At 37.2% G+C, this 23,368-nt stretch overlaps 1 protein-coding gene across 2 annotated transcripts; it reads left to right on the forward strand.

The window, feature by feature from the left end:
- Nucleotides 1–10,165: 10,165 nt before the first annotated feature.
- On the forward strand, nt 10,166–22,633 carry hyal2b (hyaluronidase 2b). Of its 2 annotated transcripts, none has more exons than XM_077226068.1 (4): nt 10,166–10,272; nt 14,514–15,504; nt 20,321–20,410; nt 21,436–22,633. In XM_077226068.1, the coding sequence occupies exons 2-4, from the start codon at nt 14,521–14,523 to the stop codon at nt 21,820–21,822; spliced, it is 1,461 nt and encodes a 486-aa protein (XP_077082183.1). In that variant the 5' UTR covers nt 10,166–10,272; nt 14,514–14,520; the 3' UTR covers nt 21,823–22,633. The 2 variants fall into 2 exon arrangements, with proteins under 2 accessions (XP_077082183.1, XP_077082182.1); XM_077226067.1 differs by lacking the exon at nt 10,166–10,272 and adding an exon at nt 13,358–13,787.
- Nucleotides 22,634–23,368: the final 735 nt, after the last annotated feature.

The raw sequence follows: 23,368 nt of genomic DNA on the forward strand, positions 1-23,368 counted from the left end.
GATTTTATCTATGTGGATTAGATTGAAAATGAAAAAAAAAAAGTTGTTGTTGTTTAACTGATCTTTAAAATTGATATATCATTAATATATTAATTGTCTAAAAAAAGTTTTGATTTATTTGAAGTGATATTAGTTGGACCTATCTGCAGCTAGTAAATAAGTAAACACTTCAATTTTCAATTTTTTTTTCAATTTTTTTTTTTTTACACATCACATTGTTGAACTATTTGTTGAGACTGACCATTCAACCCTTTCACTGAAGTTATTGCTAGATCTTTTTTGCCCATAACTACAAACAAATTTTTGTTTTGGAAGCTATATCAAAAACATTTTGATATAAAAACGCAGACGCAGACCACAAGGGCTGTGATTGGTCGGATGCACCGCGATGCAACTCAACCTGACGCAGAACCATAAAACGGCCACGACGCCGTAGGAGTGACGGCGTAGCTACGCCGTGGAGTTGACGCAGAAGCATAATGAGGCCTGTAGTTACAATTTTTTGGAGGTGCACGTCGAGCTACGGCGGAGGGGTTCGCGGCGACGCAGAGGGGTCTGCGGGGGTACGCCGTCGATTCGACGCAGAAGCATAAAAACAGGCTTTACTCTTTTGGCGTAAATCGATGCGTTCGGCCATCTGTCGGAAGCAGTGAAGGGTTGCCAACTCTCACGCATCTGGCGTGACACTCACGCATTCAGCCTCAATCTCACGGTCTCACGCTCAACAAAGAAATCTCACGCTAAATTAGACATTCTTCTGTGCTGTATTTTTTTTCCACTCATGTGCACTAATTTCCGAATTACTATAAGCAAGCTCTTAACTACTCATTGGACCACTGCATTTTCTCACGCAGAGAAAAATCGCGGACAAAGAGGACACTGACACCGACAGGGGTCTCCAACACGTCGCTCGCGAGCTACCAGTATTTCAAATGTAGGAAGCTCATAATTGAAGCGACGCGCTCATTTCTTCCAGGCGCAGTGAGATGAAAAAAATGCATTAGCTACTAAAACTTCTTTGTCATTGTGGAGAGCGCAGTGCACCATGCATAGCAACGACAGACGCCACGGGAAAATCGGACCAAATTTTAATAAAAGATAAGCTAATGTGCATTTTAAACGTCAGTAGGCCTAATTAATCCTTTTTGACTCATTCTTTTTATAGAAATGATTAAAAGGCTGAAATATGCAAGGTTTCTTTTTATAAATCTTTTTTGTCAAAACTTTATTTGAACTTGTAGGCTACATACTAGTAGATAACGTCCAGTAGGCCTACTCCTTTAACCTCCTGAGACCCGAGAGTTTGCCTGGTGTGCATTTTATATTTTTTCTTGCTATTTGGTATAAGTAGGACCTAATAAGTATAATAACTAAAATTTGTTTTTGTACAGGAAGTAGTTTTTGCATAAAATGATGTCCTCATGCAAGGACAGTGGGTCTATCTTAACTTTATCCTCCTGAGACCTGAGTTTTGGTTTGGCGTACATTTTAGATTTATTCTAGCTTTTTGGGGTTTATGGCAAGCCGTTTCAACTTTTATTCATTTTCAGGATATGAATTCTTGATATCAACAATTCAATTTTCACTAGTTAAAATAATAGTTATTGATATCAGGAATTAGATTTCTACTAGTAACAATGGCAATTTTTGATATCAGAAATTAAATTTCCACTAGTAACAATGCTAATTCTTGATATCCACAATTAAATTTCACTAGTTAAAATTATAATTCTTGATATCAGCAACTGAATTTCAACTAGTAAAAACTATAATTCTTGATATCTGTAATTGTATTTTCACTTGTGAAAAGTCTCCATAGGCTGCCATTCAAAATCAATTGTTGATATCAAGAATTGATTTTTTACTAGTTGAAATTCCAATTTCACATATCATAAATACAATTCTTATAGTAAAAAACTTTATTTTTGATATCAAGAATTCAATTGTCACTAGTTGAAATGTCTATTCTTGATATCAACAATTGAATTGCTACTAGTAACAATGTTCATTTATGATATCAATAATTCCATTTTCACTAGTGACTATGTTAATTTCTGATATCATGAATGTAATTGTTACTAGTAAGAAAGCCATTTTAGATATCTGAAATTATATTGATATCAGAAATACATTTTCAGATATCAAAAATTAACATTTTTACTAGTAGCATTTAATTGTTGATATCAAGAATAGACATTTCAACTAGTGACAATTGAATTATTGTAATCAGGAATTCACATTTTTACTAGTAGCCTAACAATGTAATTATTGATATCAAAAATTATATTTCTACTAGTAAGAAATCAATTCTTGATATCAACAATTCAATTGTTGATATCAATAATTCAATTGTTGATATCAAGAATTCTATTGTTGATTTCAATAATTAAATTGCTGATATCAAAAATGTAATTGTTGATATCAAAAATTGAATTCTTGATATCAACAATTCATATCCTGTGTGTGTGTGTGTGTGTGTGTGTGTGTGTGTGTGTGTGTGTCTGTGATCGCGATCGACCAAGAGAGTGTGTGTGTGTGATCGCGTTCGAGCAAGAGAGTGTGTGTGTGCACGCGCGATCGCGAGTGAGTGAGCAAGAGAGAGCGAGTGAGTGAGCAAAGTGAGTGTGTGTGTGTGTGTGTGTGTGTGTCGCGAGCGAGCGACGAGCAAGAGAGAGAGAGAGAGAGAGAGTGTGTGTGAGTGTGTGTGTGTATGTATGTATGTGTGTGTCTGTGTGTGTGCGCGCCCACACGCGCGCGATCGTGAGTGAACTGAAGCCCCGTTGAGTATGTGTGTGTGTGTGTGTGCGCGCGCTCGAGTGAGTGAGCCAGTGTGTAGTGTGCAGAAGCTCAATGCAACTACATTTTTTTTTTTTTTTGCTAACATCTTATACAATTTCAACAAAGCTAAGTCCCATTGTCCTCATATGTGGACATCAACTTTAGCAGCATAGTAAATCTTTATTGTTACAAAAGTTTGTCAAATGTGCATGCCATTTTAATCATACAACTCTTCTATGCATAACTTAACAAGAATCAACAATGAAATGTTTTTAGATTTCTTATCTTGTGGACGTTTTGGTCTGGAGTGGCTGCGTGACATGTGACCTGTGTTCTCCGCCATCTTTAAATTATTTATGTTAAAAAAATTTCTCCTCTGACCCCACCAGATGACAGTGTAAGTGTCCATGTTTCAGTTACACAGAATTAAGTATTATGCTGCACACAACCAAAAATGTGATGTCCTCATATGAGGTCGCAGGGTCTCAGGAGGTTAAAATCTGGCCATCATTTTTAATGTTGTTATTTTAATGTTTATGTAAACAAAAAGTGCATATTAATGCTAATTATATTTGTTATTTGCTGGTTTTGGACATAAAACTTGGTGAATTGATTTTATTGTGTAGTAGGCTATTAGTAGCCTACTTTTTGAACAGGATTCTGTGATAACCGTGATCATTTTGGTCACTATAATCATGAAATGAAATTTCCATGCCATTTCATCTCTAGTTAAGATGCACTATAAAATCAACTATAATTATGTTTTGTTTTTACAGTACAATATGCAACGTACAATTTTCTTTAAAAAATGTATCTCTGATTCTGTTCTTTTCTCTGACATTTAAGGGTGACATATATGGGCCTACAAAAACTGTTTTAGGTCTAAAACAGTTTAGATAGTTGTTAATATGAGAGTTATGAGACATTATTTAAGAGATTAAAGTTTTGTATTACATGAGTTGCTCTCGGTCACTATCTTTTTTAAAAAGTAGCTCTCAAATGAAAAAGGTTGGAGACCCCTGGACTAGACAGAGAAGGTTACTTATTATATGGAACAAATTCTCAGCTGTCAGATGTGCGGTTTGGCGCTTTCAAATGTGACAGATCGCTGTAGCGCGTCAGTTCAACCAACCCAACCAATGAAATGTGCATTTCTCTCGCATTCACAACTGCGAAGATCGTGGGTCAGCAACGTCAACTTCATCTTTATTAATAAACAGTTAAAATGTCTCCTTGCTATATTTGACATATTCATAATCATTCATTGCTTTTGTCGGTTCTTTGTGACAGCTTTTAGGTGCTTTATCGGCAGCGCCGCCGCCACCATCATGTAGCCTACGTGAACGCCACCGCATCAAAAACATGATTGTGTGATAAAAACATGAAAAATACCACCTAAACATATACTAACTGTTTAGGAAGAAAACAAAGAACAAATGTTAAAATGTTAAAACAGAGTAGCCTAATGCGCATACGTCCATCTCGCCAATGTAGCCTTCTTCATGCCATCTTCACCCATTATCCGCTTTTCCACTGGCCAGCGCGAGCACAGAGGCCGAAATCATGCCTCACGGCACTCCTGTAAAAAATAAATCGCTATACAAATACAGTATATCGGACGCTGCCATTTAGTCTTTATTTACCAACTTGGACACCACACGCGTTGGCTGACCACGAACAGGTAACTTAGCCTACTAATTTTTTTTTTTTTTTTTACAATTAAAACTAAAAGTGTGTTGTAACGCAACCTTTACTGAACAAGTACCGAGTAAAATATTACTGAAAATTGATTTGTAATGCCTTACACTACTGTGTTACAGCAAAAAGTAGGCTAATATGTTACTGTAATACATTACTTTTGTAACGCGTTACTCCCAACACTGGTCGGAAGCTAGTTATTTTAGTAGATAAAGTTTTAAATATGGATATTTATCTTACACGAACCCATCAATTCACTTCAGAAGGCCTTTATTAACCCTCCAGAGCCGTGTGGATTACTTTTATCATGGATGGATGCACTTTGATGGACTTCAAAACAGAAACAACCATTTGCCATTATAAAGCTTGGAAGAGCCAGGACATTTTTTCATATAACTCCGATTGTATTCGTCTGAAAGAAGAATGTCATATACACCTAGGATGGCTTGAGGGTGAGTAAATCATGGGGTAATTTTCATTTTTTTGATAAACTAATCCTTTAAAGCTGCAGTTTATCATTTGGCACTCTAGCTGTTAATAAACAGAACTGCATGCGTCTTCCAGAAGAACATATCCAGAGATGCTTCTCAATCACGCAGGGACTGGGCTACTCCACAGTGGTACGACCCATACCAGTCTAAAATAGTCAGAACATAAACACTTCTAATAGGTGTACCGTAGTAATTCAAGATAAGACAAAAACACAGTTTGAAAAATGGATTCATGATGTACTCGCTTATTTAAATACATTTTGAACACTAAAAAGGTTACGGACTGCAGCCTTAAATAAATCTAAATCTACTTTGTACATTTAGCTGTCTAAAAGGAAATGGGGTTCATGTTGATTTAATCTGGCCGTCTAGATTTTGACATTATACCTGCTGAATATTTACCCTGTTGAACCAAAAGGAGCAATAGCAATATTTATGGGTTGTGTGTATTTGTCTCCTCTGTTTAGTTTAATTAAGTTCCATCCACAACAAGACAACATCAAATACTTTAAGCCATTTTGTCTCTTAGTTGACCATCTTTTCCTCCTGCAGTCTGTACTCTAGTTGAACTCTTGTTCTTCCCACAGATCTGAACTCCACTGTTGCTTTGGTTCCTTCATCTTCCATCCACAAACAAATGACCAGACAATGTTATTATCTTCTACTGTTGGAATCATTTATCATTACAAGGCATGTTTTTCAGCGAAGCTAATCTCTAACCTGGACGAAGACACTTGAAGAAACACAGGACATTCTTCTGAACTTGAGTGAAGCTGAATTATAAGGATGTTTACCAAGTCAAACATCACTATTATGGTTTATTATTTGGTTAGTGTTAGTGTGGGTTAGTGATTTGAACAGACTACTAACATTAAGTATTAAACTTTGCAGTGCAAATCGTCTACCAGCATTTGTGCTACAAGTTATTTTTTTCTAAGTGGTCTAACTTGCAGATGATAAAATGAGCAAATAAACCCCATCATATAAGCTTGTGGGAGGGATTTATTGAGTCAGGCCAGAAAACAACCATTCAGAACCAGCTAGTTACCGCATCATTGTGCTAATAACCCTCATAACACTTTAGCAACCAAATAGCAAGTTTAGCACTTCTTCAGAAAGTGTGAACATCTTGTTGACCAAATTGTGTATGACAGAGATGTCATGATTATAACTGCTGAAGGAATCTACATTCCATATCCATGATTCCATCTTTAAGGAACCACTGTCTCACACCCACCCAGAGTCCTAATTGGGGCTTTTATTCCCGCTTGGTTTTCTGAAGACTAGCTGTGATTTCCTTGGAGAGGTCAAAATGAGCTTTGATTGTTTTAGCTGATGTGCCTGAAGACTCATAATCTTTATCATATGAGTTACTCAAACTGCTTCAGTGCATATGAAACAATTTCATATCCCAAATCTGCAATCAAATCTCCCACGCTAAAGTAGACTCATCACTCATTTCAGCTGTGCAGCTGCATTTAGCATTAGCAGAATGTTCCAATGCATGGCTTCTAAGTTAGATTTGCATTACATTCCAGACCAGTGTTATAGTGTGCGCAATACTTGCTGTTATGTACACTGGGTATGTTTGTAGTTGAATTGAATACTAGTATACTATTATGATATGTTTGTTTACAGTATGCTAATTATGTCATAATTGCCATAATTCTGCACCTATATTGGGTGGAAATGGATTGAAATATGGTAAAATGTGTTAAATTAAGCTAAGAGTGCCACATTTGTATTGGTATATGAAAGCATCATTATATACGGTATAGCCTACACTGTGTAGTGTGCCAAACTGTTCTGAGAAGAAAATTTATTTTACAAATTTGCAATTACATACAAATTCGTATGACGTGATTCGTAAGAAAACGGTTTGTAATAAAACGTTATAAAGCTGCACCCATTTGTAACCAATTTGCCTAAACAAAAAAAACAATTATGAATTGTCATGAGACTGTGTTGAGTGTGTAGTATGCTATAGTATTTCATTCTTTCGGACTACTAGACGCCTCTCTTTTTTTGGTATGCGACGTCCTTGATTTACTCTGTGACTGCAGTTTGATATCATTCCATTTTGCACAATTACTGGCAAACTTGCAATATAGAGAAGTCATGTAACAACAGTGTAGTATACTACTATCTGGAGTGTCCATTGCTGAATTCACAATTGCATACTAACATACTACACTTACTATTTCTGCCATAGAAAGATGTGGTAAAAGTAGTATACTATGCGGTTCTGAATTCAGCATCTCTCAATGGGCTACTGTATGGGATATCAACCTTTTTTACTTGGGCTTATTAAGTAGACCACTATCAGTGAAGAGCTTTTTACACAAAAGTGGATTTAAGATGCAAATTACGTTATGAACAGTCTTGAAGAAAAAAATGTGATGACTAATCAGTCTTGATGACTAGTCTAAGCAGTTTATGCAACAGTACGCCATTGCGAACATAGCCATTGAGAGTGTGTGCAGGGTTGATCCATCAATGCCGGCTGGTCCTCTATTTAATTGCTTTCAGATGATTCCCAATAATTTAAACCTCAGGGTCATTAGGCAACAGCGTTCATGTATTTCAAATATTTACCCATTCAAACAGGAATGTTCCAAACTCTCAGTTGTGCCGTAAATGTTCCTTTAGCCTATAAATTTTGCTTTATGGCGAGTTTGTAACGGAAAACAAACATCCCCCAAATGCCTCCTTTTTTCGTAATGGTTTTGTTTACAAAACTTCACGCAACCCTTTTCAATGACATGTCCTTGGGCACCATGACGGTTCTCCCGCGGTGTTGACGAACGGCAGCCGAATTCTTGCTGTGCCAGGAGTGACCTTCCTTCCCTTTCGAACGGTCCCGTGTCCTGATCAACAGAGTCATGGGTTGATTTAGAGGAAATACCCATCCTGTTCACTGACACAGGAAACACAGGTCAGTGAAAGTGTGTTTGACTTTAATTAAAGCAATAACTCGTTTAAAACTCATATTTTAGGGCAGAATTTTTTTGCCAGCGCATTACAATCATGCATGACAAGAAGTATTTGTTTACAAACTGGATTTGGGTTTATTTTAGGATTAATTTATGCTAGTTGACTGAAACGCATCCCTTTTTTCATGGAGCTCAAAGGGAGTTATTTAGCCGAATGTCCAGACTTTTCTCAGATGATAAATAATTGAAATAAATAAATCTTAATAATAATAATTATTATTCGAAAGAATTGTTGGGAGCACTATTACTTTAAGTAACTAAAATGACCCGTAGTTCTTATATGTCAGTTTTTGGACAGCGAGTGTGCTTATAATCAGATTTCAGTGTTCTCTTATCCATTTTTCAATAAAGCTCCATGTTATTGCTGAGCTCTGGGGTATTACTGGCTCAATCTCTCTCTTGTTTTTACTTACAGGTCTCTGTTCTTTGCTTTCTCTGCAAAATACCCAAAAAGTCGTTCCTGAGTCAGCAGACAAGAGGAAACAAGAGAAAGGCAGTTCAGCAGTGTTTACTGACTTCATCAAACATGATGATCGCTTTACTCAGACATTGGAGATCAGTTATCGATCTTCTCATTAGCTAAACAAGCCTTTCAGACTCCACTGATGTCATTGTTTTAGCAGCGAGCTAAAATTTGTTTTTGGAGCTTTTGTGCTATGGACATGAATGATGCTTCAAATTGTGTGGCTTGTTAGATTTTTTCTTGACTTTCAATTATTGTAGTGCAGCAATTGGTAAAATTAGTGTTTTTACAACCCCAAGCACCCTAGCAACCACATTGTAATACGCTAATAACCTCTCAGAACACCCTAGCAACTCCATAGCAATCAGCTAAATTCACCCAGAACCCCATAGCAATAAATGGCAACACCCTGGCATTGTGGTGGTAAGTCTAGCAAATCTAATATTATAAAACATAAGCCAATTGTTAGAAGCCATTCAAACAGAATGCGGGAAAAACGCAAGACGTGGAAAGTGGAATGGGAAAAAAATGCAAAGTCTCAAGCCAATTTAAATTGTTTATTCTTTTTGATGTCTTTTTTTTTAATACGCGTTTTGATTCCACACAATTTCAGTGTCCCCACACCCCCCAAAACACCCCCAGATCTACAAATTTAGAGGAGTATTTGGCCACCTGATTGCTACCTTCAACTGTCTGTTTACCAACATTCTTCAAAATATCTTCGTTTGTGTTCAACAGAAGAAACTCATACAAATTTGAAACAAAAGTGAGTAAATGATACCAGAATTCATTCATTCATTCAGATCATTTTTGGGTGAACTATCCCTTTAAAAGATGCAAATGGAGTGGTCAAAGACGTGCGTCTGGCGCATGTTTACATAGACAAACAATGGAAAAGCAGCTTGTAACCATCGGTATTTTATAGTATGTTTTTGGTAAAAGTGTAGTCATGTTAGTGAAATTTCAGTGAATTTTTGTAGGCACAGAAGGTCTGTTGTCAGTAGCTTGGCAATTGTATGAAGCACAAACCAAGCAGCTTTCTCTTGGCAAAATCATGTAAAACTTGAACCTATTGCGAAATTCAAACAGGAAAATCTTTTGTACTCACACAAAAAATTTCAAGTTGATTATTATTGAAATTTGTCTTGTATTGAAATGTGCCTTACTTTTGCTGCCTCTTATTCCTCTTCCTAAGTGGTTTTGGACCTAATGGTGTGGGTGCATTGTTTTTACTTTAATAATTCGTCATATGATCTACCAAGTATTTTTCTTACCTTTATCAGACACTTTTATCTAGAATGCATTGAATGTACATGTTTTTTTTCATTATTTGTGCCCCCTGGGAATGATACCCATGAATTTGCTAGTGTCATGTTCAACTATATAAGTACTATAAATTTATTTTGCTATAAAACTTTTTAATTAGCATTCTCACCTCTATCACCTCCACCATCTCTCATTTCATCGCTTTCGCAGTGATTTATTACTCTTGTACCTTCAGTTCTGCTTGGAGTCTTCTTGATCACCTTGGCAACCAGAACCAGGGGTTGCCTGGAGTCTCCTGCAGGGGCTGATCTGAGACCAGTCAAAACCACTCAAATCCAATCCTTTATCAAGGTAGGATCAAAAGTCTGGCCGGGTGCCCGGGAGGGGAGACGGGCAGGAATGTAGGAGGTACAGGGGTGTGGACTCTCCAAGATCAAAACTGAATACACAACTGCTTTAAGTGACTCACGGTGACCAGCGAGCTGAAGCAGGTGTACATCTACATATAGAGAGACAACTGAGGACATCTGTCTGCTGAGAGAGAGAGAGAGAGAGAGAGAGAGAGATACAATCTTTAAGTACAGTGAGTAGGAGCAAGTGACATAGAAAGTGTTCATTTAAATAACTTTTCTGAAGAAAAATGTTAAAAATGAATGCAAGTTGTGTTTTTGGAGTAAACTACATTTAAAAATATATATGAATGCAGTATAGTAATATGGACATGGTACAAATATACAAATTCGGTCATCATTTACTTACCCTCTTGTCATTCCATATGATGGTCCCTCCTTCATGGAACGCAAAAGGAGAGTTTGACAGAATGTCCAGGCTGGTCATGGTCTTATTGAGTGAATTGAGACTTGAGCTGTAAAGCTAAAAAAAAAAATTAAAATACCATAAAAGTGGTCCATGACTTAATATTCTTAAGTCTTTTAATGTGTGTGTGTGTGTGTGTGTGTGTGTGTGTGTGTGTGTGTGTGTGTGTGTGTGTGTGTGTGTGTGTGTGTGTGTGTGTGTGTGTGTGTGTGTGTGTGTGTGTGTGTATCATTTTAATTGACAGGATGTTCTGTCATCATGGTTGTGAAATCCCATTTACACTTAGACATTTTTCCATCATGTTGCACTGAGTTTAATGTCAATGATGTTAAGGCTATTCTATGGCTTCAGAAGACTTGAAATACATATCACATGTTGTACGGATTACTTTTATGTAGTTTTTAGACCTCAACACCTCCAGTCCCCATTCACTTTCATTGTACACTAGAAAATATTGACCAGTTAAATTTTTGGGTGAATTGTTCCTTTAAGCCATGATGATCAGTGTAATTTTTAGTGTCATTACTGTACTTTATTGTTATTAATATTTTGAATTAGTTTTTTTTTATATTTTCAGTTTTTATTTGTTAAAGTTTCTATAATTTTATTGTTTTAACTTTTTATGTCTATTTAGTTTTCATTTTTATTTCAGGTTTAGTCATTTTACTTCAACTTAAAATAAATGAAAAATTGAAATGTTGCCTTCGCAATTAACTGAAAATACATTTGTTTTATATATTCGATTTTTTTCTGTTAATTTAAATAATTGTAAATAGATTTTTAGTAGAATTAGTTTTAGTTAACAATAACAGCAGTGGCCATGACAAGATGCGAAAGAAAGTATTTAAACAATAAGGAACAAACACCTGTCAAAGTCAGATGGCGAGTTTTTTTAAACCTCATGTAATTAGACATTAGCAGTGAAAATCACTCACAGCTGTAAGATCTGTCCTCTGTTTATAAGAGGCTGTAAGGGTCTGTGTTGGCTCTTACAGTCCTTTTATTAGTGCAAGATGTGTTTTAGGATTGAGGTATTCCGCCTCAGCGGGAACACAGAATATCTGCCTCCTGCTGTGGTCAGAAGCAAACAAACACACAGCATTCGTCGTTTGAGGGACAAATGCAACTCGCCAATGCGCGTACATTAATATTTTTAATTCTCAATGAAGTACTGAAACAGTCCTCATACCAATTGTGATGTTTTCATGACATCTGCCCTTCAAAGGAGACATCAAAGGTGACCCCTTTGGTCTCCAGCTGTGGGTGGTTTTCCTTCTCCACCCCCTTCACTTTTCCTGCTAATGCAGACCTCAGAACTCCTATAGAAGGGACTGAAACTTGTCATTACGCCCATCTTCACTGTAACACATGGAAACAAGGTCTTTCTGGGAGGCCTTTATGTTCTGTAGGCGTCCTATAGGGATTCGTAGTTTGAGTCTGAATAAGCTTTTGTTCTCGCCTGTGACCCCAGATCCCAACAAACATTAGCATCCGTAAAGAGCAAGTGGGTTACTCACAGTGAAATGTGTGTGCGCGCAGAGGACTGTGGGATATTATGAGGTCTTAAGTTTGTTGCACCCTTCCATTCAGTTGGTTCATTCGTGTGTACGTCATCAGTTTCAGGTGAGTCAGCACACAGGATGGTCCCCAATGCCACAGGAAACAGCTCTTCCTTGCATTCAGCTGACTTCCTAAAAAAGGTTAATGCCAGACAGTTCCACCAACACTACGGTGTTGTGCAATGCCATTTTTTGGGAATATTTACAGTTTTAATGTACTGTTGTAAATGTTTTAAATCTAATTCTTTCACAAGGCTAGTTGACTCAGCTGTATTTAAGCTTTACCAATGTAGTGTATTAAGATCTATTAGAATTTATCAATGTAATGGAATTCAAAAAGTACCATGCATTGCCATGGTACATGATCAAAAACATGGTAGGCCTACTAACATCTATCTATCTATAAATTACAGGAATGTAATTTCATGTAATTAATGTAAAAGTCAGGTGTATTATTAGAGGCACAAGTAAGTGCAGTGCCGAGTTTGAGGTTGTTTGGATTAGAAATGCGAAATATATCGTTAAATATATCGGTAAAAGAAGCAGGTTGTGGTTTAAAAAGAAACATTCTGACACTGGAGGGTTCTAGTTGTTGTGGTCATAAACACTCTGTCAGCTAAACATTAAGTCAGCTACACTGTGTACTTCTGAATATTATATTTTATTCACGGCCATCATTTGTAGTAGCCTAGCCTATTCACAAAAAGTTTGCTCAAGCATAGCGTCTTCTCGGAGTTCACTGTGTAGCCTGCTTCCCTGAATCGTGTAGTTCAATTTTCCATATTTATTGTAGGCTATGTCATTGTGTCAGTATCAGTTTCCTTTCTCACGCACAAATAAAAATGTCACTGAACTTTTGCTGTTTAATTGTAACAATAGCACTCAAACACACCAAACCAGCAATTACTAAAAACACAAAAACTGATTTTGCATGGGCACTTTGCACTAGTGATAGGCTACAAATGTCAAAAAATGCCAGGTACTAACTGGTAGCTTGTTAAAAAAACAACGTATAGACTGATCAGGTCTTTTTGCTAGACCGTCATACTCTCTATTTTCACAGTGTAGTAAGGGCAAATAAAAAATAAAATAAAAAGGAAGGAAACGGCTGAAAAAGAAAATCTCATTTTTCGCAATGATTTCGAAGTGAAATGTGATCTGTGTGTAATGGCTCTCGACTCCTGTAGGTCTCTCAATCTCAGCTCGGTTGAGTCGGTTCAGCAGAAAAGCTTCTTCATCCCCAGCGGAGAAATACGGACGAAAACAACTCACCATGTAGGGGGGGACCATAGGGCACATTGTCGAGAACTCTGGTTGTACACCCAAAACGACGACCTCGGCACCTTATATAAAAAAGATCTGTGATAATATATCGTATCATATTGAGTGCTCACAAAACTTTACATTAAAGAATAGCGATTTGCGTCATTTATAACAACTCACACCCCTCTACCCACAACTATATGCATTAATCTAAGGGCCGAAATCCGCACACATTCAATCATTGATCCAGATGAGACAGCTGAGCACGAGCGATACTCTCTGAACGCGTAAGAGGCCTTGAAACAATGACAATAGACTGTTTTGTATCGAAATAGCGATTGGGAGTTTATATTTATGAGGTGTTGGCATCCGCTGGATAGATGAATGGACGCTACGTTGTAGTTTATGAGTGATCGGACCGGTGTGTTCAACGGGTTCAGTCCGATCTATAACGTAACAGGTCAGTGGTTCCTCTAATTCACATATCACTGTTAGTTTGTGTTACAGTTCCTAGAAATAATAGAGGGAGCGATTTTGTAACGTACAACTGTAACAATGAAACGAATTGATTTAAAACAAAGTTTTTATGTTTCATAGAATGTTCAAAATATGATTGTTTATTATTTTCTTTCTTCTAGTTCGAATGCCAGATCGGCGTACTAATAATGCCAATGTTATGGGCTCGATTCCGAGGAAACGCATAACGTTAACATTATAGCTTACTGTTAAAACGTATATTTAGACGTATTTGATAAAGGTGTGGCGAATGTAAATGTTCTCGTTTATTTCTATATGTAGGCTATAATGCAACAATGAATTAAACATGGATAGTGTAATGGTTCTAGTGGATGTGATTATTTAGCGTTGTTGTATTAATAGAAAATCATATTTCCTTAATTTGAAAGTTCCTGCTAAACTTTCTTTTAAATGTATTACTTTAGCTCAGCTGGTTGAGCATGGCACGAACAAAGACAATATTATGGATTTGATGATTCCCAGGCAACACCTGTTGTGATAAAATGTGTATTATAAATGTATAGTCAATTGTTTTGTGATAAAAGTTTTCAAAATTCATAACTGTTAATGTACTTAATTATGTGTGTAAATGTACATATAATATACCAATATTTGAACATACTTTAGGATGTAGTATTTTATTAATTTGAGTGGTTTTGTGTATTTTTAGGTCTGAAATGAGGAACATCACGCGTCTCTTTGGGACGACCCGACCTGAATGGGTCTCCTGTCTACAACTATTGTTTTTGATGCCCTTTTGGACCTGTTTAAAAGCACAGCAGTTAAAAAACACTAGATGGCCACTGTATTCTGGTAAGCCTTTGCTGTTGGCCTGGAACGCTCCTACTGAAGACTGTAGACCTCGACATGAAGTCAACTTCCAGTTGGATCAGTTCCAAATAGTGGCGTCACCAAATGAGGGCTTCACCAAGCAAAATCTCACCATCTTCTATCATGACCGTTTGGGATTGTACCCATACTTTGCGGCAGACAGCACTGCAGTCAACGGTGGCCTACCGCAGACCGCCAGTCTCACGCAACACCTAGAACGGATGTCGGATGGGCTCAATAAGTATATCAAGGACCCGACAGCCAAAGGTCTCGCTGTGATCGACTGGGAAGAGTGGCGGCCCCTCTGGAAACGTAACTGGGGCACTAAAGACATTTACCGCGAGCGTTCAAGACGGTTAGTCACTGAGAAAAACCCAACTTGGACTCCGGATCAGGTGGAAAAAGTGGCCCAGCAAGAGTTTGAGCTCTCTGCACGCAAGTTCATGTTGGAGACTCTTCGATTGGCCAAGAGCTTACGGCCCCAACAGCTTTGGGGGTTCTACCTTTTTCCTGACTGTTACAACCACAATTACCAAAATAACCAGAACTACACGGGACGCTGTCCGGATGTGGAGGTCCCCAGGAACGACGAACTGAAGTGGCTGTGGACGGAGAGTACAGCTTTGTTTCCTTCCATATACATGGGGAAAACACTGAAGGACAAACTGTCCGGACGGCAGTTCGTACGGAACCGGGTCAACGAGGGCATGAGATTGGCGTCTGTTGGGAACGGGTCAGCCAGACCTGTTTTTGTCTACACACGGCCCACTTACCTAATCACTACTCCAACTTCTAACGGCAACTCTCCTGAACTCCTGCTGCTGACAGAGGTGAGATTCCTGTAATGGTGTGTTTCTCTCTGTGTGACAGTTTGATTTTCTTAAAAAAGTAGTGTTAATACTAGACCACTGTGGGTGCCTCTTTGTTGAAGTTGACGGCTGCACCATTATAATTTTTTTCTGACATTGGACATATAATTGTTGCTTATGTTCATTTCCTCTATTTTTACATTTAGATGACCTCATTGAATGCTCACTGAAAGCAAAGGTAATATAATGTAAGAGGAAATGAGCATAAACAATTAAATATCAAATTAAAGATTTTCTAACATTAGCCGATATGGTACTGCTATATACCTCACAATCGAGTGTATAGTCATTTAGTTTACGTTTTAATCAAAATGGAAATCAATTATCCTAGGTTCATCCCCTGAAGTAACCTGAGGTAAATTTTTGTAGAATTCGACTGTACGGCACCAAAATATTTGAGTGAATATTTATAATAAAATAATTATACACCAATTCCTGCAGAAGCAAAAACCCATTTAATGCCAAAACTTGAGCTACATCTGACCAGCTGAACAGATCTTTGTGATGGCCTGTTGTCCTCTGAGACTGTGAAGGAAGTTCAACTGTTTCTGAGATGGTCCTATTTCAGGAGTGCAGTGTCATGGTGTGTTTTCCTTGACGTTGAGCAACTTTCCCAATGGGGGATATACGTGCGGACAGAGCACTTAAGCATACTGATATATGTCACAGCTTTTCCTAAATACAGGTCCTTCTCAAAAAATTAGCATATTGTGATCAAGTTCATTATTTTCCATAATGTAATGATAAAAAATAAACTTTCATATATTTTAGATTCATTGCACACCAACTGAAATATTTCAGGTCTTTTATTGTTTTAATACTGATGATTTTGGCATACAGCTCATGAAAACCCAAAATTCCTATCTCAAAAAATTAGCATATTTCATCCGACCAATAAAAGAAGTGTTTTTTTTATACAAAAAAAGTCAACCTTCAAATAATTATGTTATGTTTATTTATGCACAGTTATGCACTCAATACTTGGTCGGGAATCCTTTTGCAGAAATGACTGCTTCAATGCGGCGTGGCATGGAGGCAATCAGCCTGTGGCACTGCTGAGGTGTTATGGAGGCCCAGGATGCTTCGATAGTGGCCTTAAGCTCATCCAGAGTGTTGGGTCTTGTGTCTCTCAACTCTCTCTTCACAATATCTCACAGATTCTCTATGGGGTTCAGGTCAGGAGAGTTGGCAGGCCAATTGAGCACAGTAATAACATGGTCTGTAAACCATTTACCAGTGGTTTTGGCACTGTGAGCAGGTCATCTCCATAAAGCTTTTCAGCAGATGGAAGCATGAAGTGCTCTAAAATCTCCTGATAGCTGCATTGACCCTGCCCTTGATAAAACACAGACCATCAATGACTGTGGGTACTTGACACTGGACTTCAGGCATTTTGGCATTTCCTTCTCCCCAGTCTTCCTCCAGACTCTGGCACCTTGATTTCCGAATGACATGCAAAATTTGCTTTCATCCGAAAAAAGTACTTTGGACCACTGAGCAACAGTCCAGTGCTGCTTCTCTGTAGCCCAGGTCAGGCGCTTCTGCCGCTGTTTCTGGTTCAAAAGTGGCTTGACCTGGGGAATGCGGCACCTGTAGCCCATTTCCTGCACACGCCTGTGCACGGTGGCTCTGGAAGTTTCTATTCCAGACTCAGTCCACTGCTTCCGCAGGTCCCCCAAGGTCTGGAATCGGTCCTTCTCCACAATCTTCCTCAGGGTCCGGTATTCTCTTCTCGTTGTGCAGCGTTTTTTGCCACACTTTTTCCTTCCCACAGACTTCCCACTGAGGTGCCTTGATACAGCACTCTGGGAACAGCCTATTTTTTCAGAAATTTCTTTCTGTGTCTTACCCTCTTGCTTGAGGGTGTCAATGATGGCCTTCTGGACAGCAGTCAGGTCGGCAGTCTTACCCATGATTGCGGTTTTGAGTAGCCTAATGAAACCGGCTGGGAGTTTTTAAAAGCCTCAGGAATCTTTTGCAGGTGTTTAGAGTTAATTAGTTGATTCAGATGATTAGGTTAATAGCTCGTTTAGAGACCCTTTTCATGATATGCTAATTTTTTTAGATAGAGTTTTGGGTTTTCATGAGCTGTATGCCAAAATCATCAGTATTAAAACAATAAAAGACCTGAAATATTTCAGTTGGTGTGCAATGCCAATGAATCTAAAATATATGAAAGTTTAATTTGTATCATTACATTATGGAAAATAATGAACTTTATCACAATATGCTAATTTTTTGAGAAGGACCTGTATAGCAAGCATAGAATCTTCTCTGCTTTCCAGACTCATCTGTGTTCCTTAACGAGTCTTGTTGGCTCTGTAAAACAAATACCATGATGCCATCAGCAGCTCGGATGACAAGTGAGGCCCTGAGGTTTACTGAATCAGGTGTATGTATTCTGGTCAACACCTTGGTTTGCTTGTTCTGATAGAAAAAAACAACAACTTTTAATCTGTTGCGGAGCATAAGCATAAATAATGTGATGTACATTAAATATTCTCAAACGACTCAAAAATATTGATTTTAGTGATTTTGCAGTTTTAGTATGAATGCTTCATCATCGATTTCAATGCTTATTGATTAATCATATCCTGCCTAGTTACCTTAACTCATACAGTTCATACAGACAGCTCAAGCGTCTGGTTCGCTCCCACACTGAGACATCAATAAAGTTCTGCTTGAAATCTAGACTAATTCTGGTCTGTCTAGAAACTGAAGATCACATGACGTCTACTGGACGTGTCTGTGCTTCAGTGTGGTGCGTTGTTTGTATTTTGTCTACAGATTGCCTGTATGTGAGCGAGTGTTTGCGTTGGTAAAGGAACGACTGAGGTTTGGCCTCCGGTAGTGTTTGGGGTTTGTCAAACGTGTGGAGAGTCGCTCCAGGAGCGCTGCCAGGTATAAAAGTACAAGCCAAGCCACTTTTACAGCGTGTCTGTGAGAGAAACACCACGCTTTAACTATAACACTCTAAGTGGAAAACGTTTCTTGAGACATTTGAGTCTTAATTCATCACATGACTTGAATTAACAGCCTTATATTAGACAGGATTAATTTTTTATGTGAATAAACCGCTGTAAAAAGTCACACTAATTCAAATATTTAAATATCAAACATATCTTAGTTCACCCAAAAATGAAAATTAAGTCATTAATTACTCACCCCCATGCTGTACCAACCCCGTAAGACCTTCGTTCATCTTCGGAACACAAATGAAGATATTTTTGATTAAATCTGAGAGGTGGATCACTGCTACATAGGCTGCCAGAGGGAATGAAACTTGACGGCCCAGAAAGTCTTTAAAGAACATGTTTATAAACTTATTAAACTTATAGTTGAGCCACTGTAGTCACATGGAATATTTAAACATGTTCTTTAATGACTTTCTGGGCCGTCAAGTTTCATTCCCTCAGGCAGCCTATGTAGCAGTGATCCACCTCTCAGATTTAATCAAAAATATCTTCATTTGTGTTCCGAAGATGAACGAAGGTCTTACGGGGTTGGTACAGCATGGGGGTGAGTAAATAATGACTTAATTTTCATTTTTGGGTGAACTAACCCTTTAACTAAACATTCTGTTACAGCTGAATACCATGAACAAAAATCACTAATAAACTAGACTGACTAATATAAATTTCAAACATTATTAAAGGTAAACAAAAATAAAGTAACTAATACAATAAGAACAAATAAGCAAATTAGCAATTGCTCAAATAAATGCATCTGAACAAAGTTCAGAAATTAAAATCAAATGTAAAAAAAAATACACTGCATAGTTTTCTTTAAAAAATAAATAAAATATAGATTAATCCTTATTAATAATACTAAAGTTATTCAGTTAAGATCAGTGAGAGATTTATCTTAGTCTTTTTTTCTTTGATTAACATTGAGACAGACAGGAGCAGGTATATTAGGCTGTTGTCACTTTAAGACCGAATGCACCGATCCAATATACTGTAACACGTGAATTCTTTCTCAACTATTTACGTTCACTTAAGACATAACCGACTTTGTTTATGAGGATGTTTTGACACAGTTTTGTGTGTATTTTTCAGTTTAAGCGCAAGAAGACGTTAAAGAGAACTCTATATGAAAGGTGTTTTTTTTGTGGTGCGCACACCGTGATTGTGCCCAGCTTAGAAAAGTGTATATATCCATCAAAAAATATCGATGGACAGAAGCGTACATTATAGAAACTGTTTTACGCTGGGTTTTTTTTTTAAGCCATATTATAGATGCATGTCAGATTTTACATTAACCACAGTATAAGTGTGTGTTGAATCATGGGCTGAGAACAGTACGGTTAAAAAAAAATTGTTTTAACGAGTACCGTTACACACCTGGCCTGTCTCACAGAGTAAGTCATTTATTTATCAAGAGTTTGGATCAGTGTCTGTGGAACGAGAGGGAAAGTATTTCAACAAAAGCTGATAAATGAAAGAGTGATTGTCATCTATCAGTGACATAATGAAATGGTGAAGACAAAGTGTGTGGTCAAGAAAGAGAAGAATAAACTCTTTGTCTTTCTTCGCCGATTTCACTTGCCACAAATATACAAATAGCAAAACGATTAACAAATACGCACTCAGACAAACTATTCACAAACACTCTCAAGAGCCTCAGTGTCTGGAGTTTATCATTTGTCTTTTTCCATTTCTGAAAGCCACACGTTCAGTGACGCATGAAGTGTTATCTAAAACACGTGTTTTGTTTCCTGATCAGATCATATTTGCATTCAGATGAACTGATTTCTTTCTGTCTTCTCTTTGCGCAGATGGATCTGGTGTCGACTATCGGCGAGAGCGTGGCGTTGGGTGTAGCGGGCGTGATCCTCTGGGGTGACTCCAACTATGCTAGCAGTCAAGTACGTTTGTGCCCTAATCAGGGCGTTTACTCACCATCTTCTCATAAATTGACTTTAGGGATCGACCAATGATTATTAAAATTCAGGGTAAGGAGTGGATCATGTACAATGAGTCGATTATCCCAAAATATACCCACTTACAGGTGGATGGGTCTTGTATGATCTTAGTGGGGTTTATATATATATTTATATATATATATTTTTAATATTAAAATAAAATTATATATATGTATATATATAATATTAAATAAAATTAAATATATGTATATATATATAATATTATATATGTATATATATATATATATATATATGATGTATATGTGTTAGTGTTGTCAAAAGTACTGATGACTTTACAAAGTTGGTACTGAAAATTTAAAAATGTGACGATACCAGCGTTTCCCTCTAGCCTTTTGAGCTATTAAATGGATTTTTAAATAATTCTGATTGGCCATTGCGTTCCCGTGCTTGTGATTGGCTACAATGATCAAGCATGTGAACACAATGGCCAATGAGAGACATACAGTATATGTTGAGCATGAACGCAATGGCCAATCAGAGGTGTTTAAGAATCCGTTTAATAGCTCAAAATGCTAGAGAAAAATGCTGGTATCGTCATATTTTTTTTAAATTTGCGAAGTTGTTACTTTTACATATATATATATATATATATATATATATATATATATATATATATATATATATATATATATATATATTATTTATTTAATATGTACTATTAATATAATTCATCTTACAATTTATATATATATATATATATATATATATATATATTTGTAATATTAAATTACATATTAAATAAAAAAACATTATTGAAAACAGAAAGACATTATAAGGTATCAGTAGATTTCTTTTATTATGCCAATGTAAAAGTTGGCACGAAATGATAAAAAATTGGCCATTTAATTGTCCTAGCATTTAGTGATTGCAATAGATATTGGTCTAATTTACATCGTAGTATACAATAATCCTGAAAGTTGTAATTGATTTCTCCTCACACCTTCCAGGCGACTTGTTCTAATCTTAATGAATACCTGCGAGGGCCGTTGGGTCGTTACCTGCTTAACGTGACGTCGGCCGCTGAGCAGTGCAGCCGAAACCTCTGTGGATTCCGTGGTCGCTGCCTTCGCAAACACTCCAACACGGACACCTACCTGCATCTCAGTCCAAACACACACAGCATAGAGCTCCAAGGAAACACGCTAAAGGTTTTGGGCCGGATGGGACAAGAAGAACTGAGCCGCTTAAAGGACGAGTTCCGCTGTCAATGCTACAACGGGTACTTGGGCGACGACTGTGGCCGAAGTGAGGCTGGGAACAGAGCAACGGTGGTCTGGACCACCTTTATGCAAGTTCTGCTGTTACCGCTTTTCTTGATGGGGTTCCTACACTGAGGAGTTTGATAAAACCCATTTGAGAACAAACACCGAACCTTCTCTTTAAGAAATGCGCAACGTTGACGGCAGGAAGGCCCTTCGTTCGCTAGAATTCGAAAGAGGACACAATTGGAGCAGTTGAAAACACACAAGCTAACTCTGTGGACTAAATGTGCAGCACAGTGGCAGCTCAGTGTGGTTCTGTTCCAGTAGATCGCCCCCTGCTGCATGGGAGACTGAACTGCGAAATTGTTTGATTGTTTTTTTAGCTAGAAATTATGTTTGTGTGTGAGAAAGTCTTATCTTGTTTGTGTGCTTTTTTCATAAAAAAATAATTGATGTGATGGTTTCAGCTGTATGGAGCTCCGCACATGACATGCCGGGAAAAATATGTATATAGTGGCCACAGATTAACAATTAACTTACTAATACATCAGCCGGTTTTACTTATTTGTTCCCTCGTTTTAAGTAAATCGTGCGCACAATATAATTTGATCCCTCGTTTTACTAAATCATGGCAACGTTGTAATTATTTTTTCCCTTGTTTTAGTTAGATTAAAACAAGAGAAATAATTAGTTCAACTAAGAGAACGGATTCTTAATTTGTGGCCACAATATATATATATATTTGTCTGCGTGTCCTGTGCTGGGTTCCGTATAGCTGTCATTTGAGACATTTTACTTCTTTGCCTTCTTTATACATGCACAAAACCAATTGTGACCTTATTTCTGTTGTGCGTCACATGCCAGCTCCTTAAAAGGGACACATGTTGCTAGTTGCAACGCTGCTGCCTCCATTAAAACCTCATTTGGACTGAATGTCATGAAACCTGTTTTCTGTTTCCTGTTTTCACATTTCACTACAAAATTAAAAGAAACTAGAGAAATTACGTTTTGCATAAGCGAAAATAAACCCGTTTTGGGAATTTTATTTTTTATTTTCTTGAAAGTTACGCATTTTTCTCCCAGAAATACTTAGCGTTCAGAAGGATTTGTTTTTATTTCTCACTATTCTCAATGTGATTCTCATTATAGTAATGCATTAGTTTTATTACAGTAAATAGAAAATCATGATGTCTTTTTTTATTTGATTAAATAAATCATAATAAAGGCAGTACAACAAATAATACCGTATAGTATAAAATCACAATTTATATATTTATATATTATTCTATAAATTATTAATACATTTTAATGAATTTTTACAGTAATAAAAAGATTAGAAATCATTGCATTACAGTTATGCGAATGTGCTTAATTATCAAGACAATAATGTCACAAAAGATCTTGGTTCCAAAAATAGGTTTACTTTATGCTAAACAAAAGATTTTATTTTTATTTTGGTGTGAAATATGACCTCGGACATGATCTTTACAGGTTTTCTTAGACTGCTGGATATTGAGGGATTTCTGAAAAGCTTCTGCCAAAAAACATTAATGTAAAGTACTGTGGTTCACCGAAGCTTAGAGGCCTTTTATTTTTCTGCCTTAGGTTGCACACAACTATTTTTAGACTGGATTTTCCCCCTTAATTGCTGAAGTTTGCATTTCTGTTCCTTATTTTG

Source organism: Siphateles boraxobius, unplaced genomic scaffold (assembly GCF_051911475.1).
Source record: "Siphateles boraxobius isolate OS27281-9 unplaced genomic scaffold, OSU_SipBor_1 13, whole genome shotgun sequence".
Lineage (NCBI taxonomy): Eukaryota > Metazoa > Chordata > Actinopteri > Cypriniformes > Leuciscidae > Siphateles > Siphateles boraxobius.